This window comes from Mesocricetus auratus, unplaced genomic scaffold, assembly GCF_017639785.1.
Source record: "Mesocricetus auratus isolate SY011 unplaced genomic scaffold, BCM_Maur_2.0 Super-Scaffold_15014, whole genome shotgun sequence".
NCBI classification, from domain to species: Eukaryota; Metazoa; Chordata; class Mammalia; order Rodentia; family Cricetidae; genus Mesocricetus; species Mesocricetus auratus.
This window is the reverse complement of record NW_024429186.1, coordinates 14959703-14971654: the sequence shown is the minus strand read 5'-3', so window position 1 is coordinate 14971654 and position 11952 is coordinate 14959703. Positions and strand designations below refer to the sequence as shown.

Genomic DNA, 11952 nt, shown 5'->3' with positions numbered 1-11952 from the left:
GGTCGTTGCTAAGGGAAGCAGTCCATAGTACAGGAGTCTGATGGCATGTGGGGTCTGATGGCTGGTCCTCCTTGACTGAAGTCACCTTCCTTCCTGCACAGTGTGACAACAAGGCCAACCTTGGGGCTGGAGTTGCAGCTCAGAGTCAAAGCTCCTTCTAGCATGCACAATGTCCTGGATCCCATCTCCAGCACTGAGAACAATGCCAACCTCACAGAAGTGTATGCTGATTAAACACAACAAAGATGATAAGGCACGCTCAAGACACCACGAGACACAACGGCATGACGTCATCCAAGAAGCTAGTACACAAAACAGAGTGCATGTCCACCATGCCTCATCAGACAGCAGAGGGGAATTCTACATGGACCTGTTTGGGGAAATTGTCCTAAAATCTCAACTGCCAAACCCCCAAATAAATGTAACCTACTTTTCATAGCATCCTTGAGCACAGCAGAAAACATTTCCTATATTTTTAATTTTTTATTTTATTTTTCCTATATAGGGTCTCACTTTATAGTTCATGTTGGCTTGAAAAACTCAACAGTGTAGCCGGGCATTGGTGGCGCACACCTTTAATCCCAGCACTCGGGAAGCAGAGGCAGGCAGATCTCTGTGAGTTCGAGGCCAGCTTGATCTATAGAGCAAGTTCCAGGACAGCCTCCAAAGCCACAGAGAAACCCTGTCTCAAAAAACTCACAGTGTAGCCCAGGCTGATCTTCAGTTCTTATGTGATCTTCCCTGCTCAGCTTTCCTAGTGCTGGGATTACAGGTGTGAGCCACACATGCAACCTATTCTATTTGTGGTTTGTTTTGTTCGTTTGAATCTACAGAAGTAGGCTGGGTGCGTTAGATTAGATCTCTAACTCCAGCGCTTGAGAAGCTGAGGCAGGAAGACTGAGTTTAAGGCCAGCCTGGGCTATATAGTGAGATCCTGTCTTCCCCTCTCCCCTCCAAAAAAGCTACCCAGGCAACATCATCCACACACAATGCTAAGGTATGAAGACCTGAGCTGTCTCCAGAACTTTAAATACAATTTCAAAATGGCTTTCTCTGCTCACCTTTGTACCTGAGGTCAATTACTCCATGGAGGAACTGAGACAAAGGCCAGGTTACATAAAGAATGAAGAGATAGCTGGGTGGTGATGGTGCACACTTTTAATGCCAGCACTTGGGAGGCAGAGGCAGGCAGGTCTCTCTGGGAGTTCAAGGCTAGCCTGGTCTACAGAGGGAATTCCAGCACAGGTTCCAAAGCTACAAAGAAACTCTGTCTCAAAAAATAAAAGGATGAAGACAGCCTCCTCCTCCTCCTGTTTCAGCCCTGAGAATCACTCATGTATTCAGTCAACACCCTGCATCACCCAAGCTCTTCACAGGCTCCACCTGTGACAGGAACCATGCAGGCCGGGATTATGTTTAGGACAAGTGTGGGGAAATCACCACCCACGTGATGTGCGGTCACGCCCACTTCAGTAGAAAGTGATTCTGGTGGCTTCAGATTTAAATATGTATTCCTCAAACACAAAACAATGCTTAGCATGCCTTTTCCCTAATGGCCCAGCCGTCTGGCCTTGGAGATGTCTTTAGATGAAAGGGCCAGCTGGGATTCCAGCTTCACAGGGTACTGAGTCTTCCTGGCAGAGGGGCGTGTGCCTGAAAGACACATTGGGCCTCCCTGTTCTTGAAGCAGTGTGGTTTTCTTTTTCTGGTCCCATAGTGAGCACTTAGAGGAATTTCAAAGGAGGCTTCTCTATACCCCATCTGGAAGGAAACACCCTCTCTTGGCCCAATGAAGTGATGTCGATGATTTGTGTGGAAAAGGGTTAGAGGGGCACTGTGAGTGTCAGGTCCGTGCTACCCCAGGCTATCCACTTGGTGGCATAAGCCTCTGAGCCACATGGCACCTCAGGCCCAGGGGAGAATGCTCTGCCTATGTGTCACTTGCTACCAGGCCAACAGGGATCTGTTTCCACTGTGTTGAGTGTGGCCTGACAGTGACACTACCTTTTTTTTTTTTTTAAGTTTTTTTGAGACAGGGTTTCTCTGTATTGTTTTGGAGGCTATCCTGGAACTTGCTCTATAGACCAGGCTGGCCTCGAACTCACAGAGATCCACCTGCCTCTGCCTCCCAAGTGCTGGGACTATAGGTGTGCGCCACCAACACCCAGCTAGTGACACTACCTTTAGTCACAACTGCAACCTTGAAATTGGACAACACAGGGCTTTTTTTTTAATCGTTTTAAAATATTTCCATCCCAGCCTTCCAGAAGAGAAAAAATTAAACCAAGTTCCCACATACCAGTTCCGCGTCTGGGAGCAAGCCTCCGGCAGCCATGGCCTTTGCTGGGGTCAGCCATGGGTAAGACAACAGCACTGCCCTATGTTATACTGCTGGCAAACCAGTGAGGAAGTGACACGGATGCTCTGAGTGGAGAGAGGCCAAAACTACCCCAGCAATCACAGCTTCTATAAGTCAGCTTCTGGTGTCCTGGGAGCACGAGGAGGTGGTGGGCAGGGCGCAGCTAATGCCATTAGACCTGACTGCTAGACATGGTCAGCAGATGCCAAGGACCTCAAATGAGGGAAACAGAAGTTCCAAGGAAGGGGAGAGTGGGCCAGGGACTCCTAGGACTGTCCCTCACTGAAGCATACTTGCGAACAGATGGAGGTGTCAGGAATCCAAAACTTATGGGTCCACTTCCGGATGCTATAATAAGCTATAATTCACCCCCACTGGTTCTATGGACCACTCGAACTGCAAAGATGAAACTCTTTTATTTTCCCCAGATTTACAACCAAGCCATGAGAAGCAGAGGGCTTCCACTTGGTCACATGACTCTAGGGACAGACACTAGGGTAACGCTTCCCCTCCTCCTTTCCAAACAACCAGATCCACTTCCGCCAGAACGTTCAAGGGTCTCTGCGCTAGCTGCTCAAGGTTTGTTTGGGTTTTACTACCGGAAAAGCTTCAAGGTCATTTCACAAAACTTTGAAATCAAACCGAAACCCACGCAGGGCAAATGCTCCTCTTAGCTCTAAATCCGGGGCCCTGGGGAGAATGAGAGTGTTTGCATCTCACGGGTGCTTCTAAATCCTCTCTGTCCTTGGGTCACGCATAGGCTCCTAAACCAACAACAATTAGAACAAGGGGGCTCTCCATAATCTGCTTAATCGAGCGTTGATCAGCCGGCCAGAGGGTGGTATCAAAGCCAGGGATGCTAACAATGTGTCAGACGCTCAGCTGGGTCCCTTCCTTTATCACTAGCCTCTCCTCAGACCCATTTTGCAGGTGGGGAAGGTGGCTGACAGACAGACAGACATCTTAACCTGCTGTGGGATCCCTTCTGATAGAAACTTGGACGGGGTAGTTTTTAAAATCCAGTGACCACTATTTGGAGAAAGATCTCCCTGTCACTCCTAACTCCTGGCCCTCAACAGCCACCATGTAATGAAGTGGAACGAGAATCTGTCCACTTCTAGCTCACGTACATATATACATACATACATACATGCATGCATACATACATACATATGACATTCTAGCAGGTCACGGAGGCTCAGGCCTCCAGTCCCAGCACTCAACAGGCGAAAGTGGGGCTGCCACAGTTTAAGGCCATCCTGTCCCCAGAAAAGCCTCTGGGTTCAGAGTTCAAATGTCAGTAAAACACATGTGACCCAAGAGTTATAATTAAAATACATGCTCCCTGAAAACTGCTTGGTCTCCTGGAGTTTTCAACGCCCACCCCAACCCCGCCCAATTAGCTACAAAGAATAGCTACACATTCTCAGGAAAAGGATAAAAATCTTTACACCCCCTATTTCTCCCCCTCTCCCTATACTCATTTACCTCTCACCCCTCAACTCCTTCCACCAGGGCCCTCCATGGCCAAAGTGACAGGGATACCTGGAAAACATTACACTATCCCTCATCTTGAGTGATGAAGAAGTATGTGGGACATAGCTGAGGTGCGGGGTGGCCCAAGCCTCCAAATTCCTACCTGCAGTGGTGGTGCAAACCTTTAATCCCAGCACTCGGGAGGCAGAGGCAGGCCAATCTCTGTGAGTTCGAGACCAGCCTGGTCTACAAGAGCTAGCTAGTTCCAGGACAGCCTCCAAAGCCACAGAGAAACCCTACCTCAAAAAACCAAAGTCATCGGGCACGGTGGCATACATTTTTAACCCCAGCAGTATACGCAGGCAGATTGTCTGTAACTTATAGGATAGCCTGGTCTACATAAAGAGTTCCAAGATGTCCAGAGCTACAAAGTAAGACCCTGTCTCCAGTAAACAAAGGGGGGAGGGGTAAGTGTGCCTAGACGTGTGTGAAAGGGCTGGCAGTAGAAAGTGCTAGAGTGTTATCAGGGGAATACTTGCTATTATTGTTCTTTACTGGACTATTTGGCACAGTACATTAATTCTTACGTGCCCCTGAGGTAGCTACATTCATCCCTACAGTCACTTATTATTGGTGAACTTCTGCTCAGGTTAAATCACCAGCCAAAAGAACAGCTTAGGTCGTCAAGGCATCTTGATTTATCAAAACTCAAGGACCCAGAGCTTTGCAGGCCACAGTCCCCTTGGTAACCACTGATGTCAGCTCTATGCTTCCATGTGCTCACTCTGAAATAGGCAGGATGCAGGGGCGTGAGATGAAAACCACTCAGACAAGTCACTGTGCCCACACCTTGCCCACATGTAGGCAAGACTTTCCAACCGTGTGACTCAGAATCCCACTGAAGAAAATCACCAGGTCCCGTACTTGCTGCCCTGTGACCCCACCTGGCCCTGCCTGACACGGCAGCCAGCTATAACAGAGGTTTGATCCCCACAGCTCAAGGGCATGCAGAAGGGAGGGTAGACTATAATTAGGCCAACCTTACTGCCATTTCCCTCTTCACTCCAGACATTTATCTCACTTATTTCCTTCGAGCTGGGCAAGTGCTACAGCATTTCACAAGGAACTTCAGACACTGGGGGAGAGGGGCAGGGTCTCTCACCACCTTGGGTCTGCCCTAAGCCAAGCCAGGGATAGCTGCCTCCAGGTTCTTCACGCACAGGCCTCCTCCTCTTACTGGTGACTTCTCACCAGGTGTTCTTAACGTGAGGACTGACCCTCTCAATTCCCCTCCCCCTATCACTTGTCATATCTCTTTCCAGACCAGAAAAAAATGAAAAGGTTCTTTAAAAGATTCCCGTTTATAGCAAGCTGGAGGACAGGTCAGATGCAAGGACATATGGGAGTTGGTTGTAAAAAAAAAAAAAAAAGAAAGAAAGAAAGAAAGAAAGAAAGAAAGAAAGAAAGAAAGCAAGCAGCAGTCAGGATGGAATGATGCCGTCCTCCGTTAGGATGTGTCCAGTGGATGCCTCTGCAGGCTCATCTCTGTCCAACCACACAGAAGACCCCATCACCCAACGTAACTGTTACCAAGTGGGGTGTATGGCAGCCGATGCCCTGTCACCCTGGAAGTCTAGCATCTAAAGTGAAGGTAAATTAAAAGCCATTTGAGACTCATCTAGAATTGGCTGGCTTCTTTGAATGCTTCTCACAAAGACTGTGGCTATCGGAAATATTTCCAGTGGCGGACAAGATTCACTTGGGTAAAAACCATGTGCCCTTGATTTCTTATGCGCTGTACGATGGAAAACTATGCAAGCCTTCAGAAACTCTTCACTTGAATAATGCTGATATTATGCCCCAGCTCACAGACTTCTTGGAAGATGAAATTAGTCCCGAAATATGAGTTCTGACCTATTATAAAAGCCATGCTAAAATTATTATTATTATTATTATTATTATTATTATTATTATTATGCATCCACACAGTGCATTTTGTTATGCCAGATGCCACTCCGAAATTGCAGCCTGGAAACAGTTGCAACCTGTGCCTATTGTGCAGCTATGGAGGCCAGTATCAGACAGCTCCAACTGATGGAGTCCAGGTATGAACGACAGAGATCTTCCCCTGTAGGTAGATCTGTCCTTCAACCCCTTGTCCTGTTCCCTTTGCATAAAGCACTTACTTAAGGGTGTTTACTTAAAACGCAGTGCTGGGAGTTGGTAGCATGCCTATGATCCGATTCCAGCAGAGGAGGTGAAGGGATGTGTGTCTGGAGCCCAAGGCCAGCCTGAGATCCCAAACTAAAGAAAAATAACTATACTGGAGGTCACTACATATTTTGTGTCATTTCCCTCTGTGTCGCATCAGCTTTAAATCCTACAAACTGAGAAAAGTTGTTCCTGTAAATCACTGTTTTCTTCCTCCACTGTTTCTAGCCACAGTGTCCAGCCCTTAATAGATCTTGCTCCAAATATCCAAAATGGCAAAGGGGGAGATCCAGCCCCCCAAGCTCTGTAGCTAAGGAGTGGGGCTTTGGCTTCCTGCTAGATAAACACACTTAAGGTAGGACCAATTAGGAGATTAACATATTAAAGCCATCTTGTCACAGATGGCAGGCAGAGCGAACTCCCTGTTCCAGGGAGAATGTAAATTTCAAACAACTCGGTAGATCGGGAGTGCTCCTTCCTGAGGGATAGATAATGTTGTGGACTGTTATTACCCACTGAACCACCTCCAAGGGACTCCTCTGGCAGAGAGTTCTACAAAGCCGGTAGACACAGAGACAGGCCTTGTAGAACCTCCCAACCTTCACCGAGACTAGCTAGAAAACTCAAAAGACCTGTGGGGTGGGTGGTTAGTAAGTTCCCTGCCACGCTCCAGCGCACAACTCCCGAAGGCACTCTAGTACAGATGCAGGCACCAAGTCTGTGTCGCAGAAACAAACATTCTAGGCTCACAGGGAGGGAGGGACGGCCAGAAAGAGAGCACCAACACCCACCCAGCTGCCGTTTTAGCGAAGGAATTCGATTCGTGGTTGGCCTTAGGTCTGGGGGGGGGGGCGGGTGAGCGAAGACCCCGCGTGAGGGGCCGGGAGAGGGCTCTGAGGAAGTTTCAGGGAAGGAAAAAATGATGGAAGCGGTGAAGCTTTAGAAACCCCCGAGCTCGCCTCTCCGCAACTCTTCCCGAAGATACCCAACGCGACCAACTCCGACCCTCCCACCCCCACTTCGCTGCGCCTTAAATTGTTTTCCCACGTTGCAACTAAACAGATTTCCTTGCTAGGCCTCAACGGATGGCACTAGGGTACGAAATACAACATGGCCGGTCTACATCGCCATCACTTTATTGTATTGTCACCGTTAACTTAACTATAAATACTACGGTGGGGAACTCGACTCACGCAGGCAGCCCAGGACGGCGGGGCTGAGGTTCTCCCACGCCCATCCCCGGCGGTTCTGGGCCTGTACAATATTTACAGCTAGCTCCTCGTTGCTTTCTCGACCCCCTCCCGCAAGGCAGGGAGTGTGCAAGTAGCATCATCTGTCTGTGCAAGTCCTTGCGGCAGGCAAGCGCCCCGGCCGGCCCGCGGCCGTCAGCTGTCGGAGTCCAAATCGCTTTTACCTTCCTCTTCCCTCTTCTCGGGCGAGGCTTTCGAGGACGCCTTGTTCCACTTCTCGGCGTTTTCTGACTCCTCCGAAGAGGACCGCTTCTGTCGTCTCCATTTGGCTCGGCGGTTCTTAAACCAGACCTGTTGCGCAAGGGAGCAACAAAACGGTGGTGACCAAAATGCCACTGTCCACCAACGCCAGGGCATCCGGGTGGCCCCGCGTGGCCAGAGGGCAGCCTGGCCGTGGAATCTCAGCCTGGTCGCGTGAAATTGCCAGCAATCGATGCTCCCAGGGCCAACAAAAGGAGGGGGAACACCCGCAGTGCTTCCGCATTTCCTCTCCACTTCCTGGGCCTAAAGCTCCTGCCAGCAGCCTCCAGGCCGCGGCCTCTGGGATGCTCTTAGAGTGGCCGCAGCCCCACGGAGGACCGAGCAAACCCCCGCGTGCAGGGCAAAACCGCTAGCCGCTCCCATCCCCCACTGGGCCTACCTCCACCTTCTCCTCCCGGAGGTGCACCTTCCGGGCCAGCTGCTCCCGAGTGCCCACGTCTGGGTACTTCGTCTCCTGGAAGAGGTTCTCCAGAGCTTCGAGCTGCTCGTCGGTGAAGATGGTGCGGTGCCGCCGCTTCCGCCGACAGTGCAGCTGGTTGAGCAGCTGCAGCTCAGTGCGCGACAGCGTGCCCACGTTCATGTAGGGCAACATCTGGTGCGGCACCGGGGACACCAGCACCGAGCCGGGGCCCTCGTAGCCTGTGACAGAGGGAAGGACGCTGGTCAGTCATGCTCCCTTCGCACCGGACGCCAACCCGCTCCCTGACCTCAATCCCTTAAAATTAGAAAAGGTCTTGCAACCGGCGCTAGGTCTTTGGGGGAGCGCAGAAACCAGGGATGCTCGGACGTAGAAGGAGCGTCCTCCCACACACATCCAAAGCCAGTTCAGGCACTTTAGAGTCGTAGTCTCCCGGCGCCCTCACTTAATTTCCGAGCCCGCGCGTGGAATCTCCATGAGACTCCATCCAGGTGGCTCAGTTTAACTCTAACCCAAAGTCTGTAGCAGACATGTGCAAAGTACCTTACCCGGTGACCAAAAAAACAGTAATAAGTAAACGGTAGAGAGGGGAAAGCTTGCAAAGGGAGAAAGTTGGTGCCAGGTGAATAAAGCAAGCAGCACCGCGCGTCCATGCCCGGCAGCCACCGACTGCCACTGTGGGGAAGGCCCACACGCGATCGCGACCCTACCTGGGGGCGTCGGGACGCAGGAGCACTGCTGGGCGCCCAGTGGTGGCACAGCCCCGCAGCAGGCCGGGCCCACGGGCGCCGCCTGCACGTGGAGCTGCCCGTAGAAGTAGCTGTTGTAGCCTAGGCGGGAGCCGCCAACCGTGGTCGGCAGGCCCGCGCCTCCAGGAGCCACAGGACGCGGGTAGAAGGCGCCGTAGTCCGAGGAGGTGCCACCGCCCGCGCCATAGAGCGGATCCCCATGCAGAGCCGGGAAGACCACCGGAGCCGCGGCGCTCGGCGCCACCGGGAGCACCGCGTCCTTGCAGCGCGGCCGGGTGGCCAGGATGTTGTCGATGCTGAACATGCTGGCGGGCATCCCCGAGCCCCGCGCCGGGACCGGGGGGCGGCGGGGACGCGCCGAAGAAGGAGAAGTCTCCAAGTGGTGTTGTTTGGGGTGGGGGTTGGGGGTTGTCCCACTCTCTCCTGCCGCGGACGAGCAAACCGAAAGAGAGCGCGGGCGAGCGCGCAACTTGCGCCCCTCCCCGCCCCCTGCGTCCGCGCTCCCTCCTCCCGTCTTCTCCTCCCCTAGCTGCCGCCTAGCTGAACTCAACCCGCGGGTAGGACACAGCTTCGACCGGCTCAACCTCTTGTTGGTTTTATACTGAGTCGACGTCATCCTGGATTTAGTTCCTGGTAATATGCAGATGACAAACAGAACCAGATTTGGTCCTTTGCTTTTCCTTTGGGTGGTGTGGAATGGGGGGGCGCTTGCAGGGGAGGGGGAAAGCGATGCCAAGAGGAGGGGGGCTACAGAGCCTGAAAAAGAGATTGTGGATTGAGAATTAATGAAATTAACCTAATCTTTTCCATTCGGCAGCCCCGGCGCGGCCCCGGCCTAGCTGGGCGGGCAGCCTAATTGCCCAGGTTAATCTTATTAATACTATTGTCCCGCCGCCGTTAACAGCTCCACCAGCGACCTCTGTGCCCCGACCCTTTTCTCTCTATTATGGGGTGCGATTTCCTCTGCTTGTAGCTCAAATTCATTGTAGCCAATTTTACTTTAGGACTACTTTTTACTCTCTTTCGAAATTTGTTTGCCTTTAGGAAATGAGGGTGTCTGTGTCCTTCCTTAAGACTGAAATTCCACCGCCCGTCTCGCCGCCAACCCCACACCCCCCGTGAACTCTCTGCCTAACATCCCTTGCTCTTTTCCGTCTCATCAAAATCTTTCGTTTTTGCGAAAGCCAAATTTTCTCAGAGCAAAAACGACGAAAGAAGAAACGCGTCGGTCTCCGTAAAAGTTGTCTCTCTTTTTTTTTTTCTCCCCTCTCCCCCAGTCACTCTGGGTCTAAAAACTACCCTGATCCTCCCTAGCTCCTAACACATCAGTTGAAGACCACATTCAACCACTATTTAAAATTCGCTGCCGAAAGGAGCTCTCTGAAGCGATGTTTCCAGAGGTTTCCCGCGTGGGTGCCGGTAGGTTCTGTACCTTTTTGATTATTATTCTGGAAAACGGGGTGTGTTCCCCAAAATGGTTTGGGAGCTTTAATTCAGACGGATTCTACGGGGACTGACAGTCTCCTTCCTCAGCACACTAAGTAGCATTTCCCCTCTTCAAACAGCTAGCTCTCGGAAAGGCCTCTAGTCCTTCCAGGCCCACGCTGGCCTCCGTGGGACCCCAGCGGCCTGGACGAAAGTCGGACCACTGCGGGTGGCAGATATGATATGCGGGATTCTCCGAGAGGCACCGCCAGGCCTCGGGAGGCGCAGACAGACAGATCTGGGCGCAGGAAGCTGGGCGACCTTCAGGAAGGTAGGCGACCATCGGCACAGAACGAAAGCAGAGGCCCGAAGCCGCGTGTTGCGGGTGCCTGCCCCGGAATTGCTGAGTCGTCCATCGACGCGGCTTCGCGTGGGAGCCACTCTCCAACTCTCCAGCCAAGGCCGGAGTGGAGGACCGCCTGCAGGGTCTACCCATTTTGTGGAGATTTCTCTCCCTCTGTCACTGATAAGCCAGGGATGGCTTCAAAGCTGTCTAAAATCGAACAATAAATGCTAAGTGCCCCCCCTGGCACTGGTAGAGACCACCGCCCCCCCCCCCCCGTCTTGTAAATTGTTTTTCCTGAGTTAGAGAACCTTAGCGGTAAATTTGGTCCAGCCTGGACGCAGAACTCAGGCTGTGCGTGGGAGCAGCCACCCAGAGCTAGGAGAGTGCGCTTCGCCTCCTAGGCCTCCGCGCGTGGACCTCGGTGCCCTTCAGCCCACACGCGCATGGCCTGGGACACTTGGCTCTTTGCTTACTTTTGCAAACTGGAGGTGGTGGTAGGGAGTTACAGGACTAGATAGAAGCCGGCTTCAATGGTGGGGGTTTGTTTTTGTTTTTAAGAGAAACAATAAAGTCTCTCAGGAGTGTGACTCTCCTTCGGAAAGGCCAAGCCTACCTAGAAAAGTAAACTTTCCACTTACAGTGACTTTACAGTCACCAGGTTCCAGGACGCACAGGCTGCTCGCTCATCAGCCTTCCCACGTTCCATTCTAAAGTGGGATAAAACTGATGGGCAAGAACGCGAGGCTGCAGTTTCTGCGGTGACTTCGCTGCTTTGTGTTGGTGATTGCGAGGGGGTAAGGCGCGTGCGCGGGCGGCCCTCTAAGGACCTTCACAGGGGTGCCAGGCAGAGACAGGGGGGGCATAGAACACCTGGGGTAGATTCCTGGACCCCTGCAATTTCTGAAAGGCGACTCAGACCCAGACCTGACAGGTATCCATCCACCGATCTGAAAGAACCGCGGAGAGTTTTGAAAAGATTAAGGCAACCCACACCCACCCCTTTGATTCGACTCCAGCTTACTACTTAATGATCAATTTAGCCAGGCATGGATTTCCCTGCGACGCTTGATTCCCTGCAGCTGTGTCAGGGACCCTAGAGGAAAAAGCGCTCCACCTGGATCCAGGGTGTCAGAGCTCAAGACCTAACATTGCCACCTTGCAAACAATCCCTTCTTCGGAGACCTCAGGATTTTAAATATTCTAACCAAATCCAACGTTAATTAAATCCCTTAAAACCTTAGTATTTAATGAGGTTTGCTTCTGTTCTTTTCTTTGGGACAAAGGAGTATGCTGGACCCACCCCTGCCCAAAGCCAAAAGCGGAGCCTGTTCGAGATAAAGAAGTCCCTTAGCTCTTTGCTTGAAGACAGGACTTTCCCAGAAGGGAACAACACCACTGTCCGGGCTTAACCGCCGCGCTCCGGGAGAGCTCACCCGTGGCGTAGCCTCCCTGGTACA

At 51.9% G+C, this 11952-nt stretch overlaps 1 protein-coding gene and 1 long non-coding RNA gene across 2 annotated transcripts; one reads left to right on the top strand and one right to left on the bottom strand.

Moving 5' to 3' along the window:
* Positions 1-7166: 7166 nt before the first annotated feature.
* Positions 7167-9346, bottom strand: Gsc (goosecoid homeobox). The gene is made up of 3 exons (XM_005068361.4): positions 8686-9346; positions 7937-8196; positions 7167-7587 (listed from the first exon to the last, which is right to left on the bottom strand). Exons 1-3 carry the CDS (start codon positions 9338-9340, stop codon positions 7432-7434), a joined length of 1071 nt encoding a protein of 356 aa, XP_005068418.2. The 5' UTR covers positions 9341-9346; the 3' UTR covers positions 7167-7431.
* Positions 9347-9424: 78 nt separating this feature from the next.
* LOC110340612 lies at positions 9425-11082 on the top strand. Its single transcript, XR_002382409.2, has 2 exons — positions 9425-10143; positions 10290-11082. It is a non-coding gene; the product is annotated as an uncharacterized LOC110340612 (long non-coding RNA).
* Positions 11083-11952: the final 870 nt, after the last annotated feature.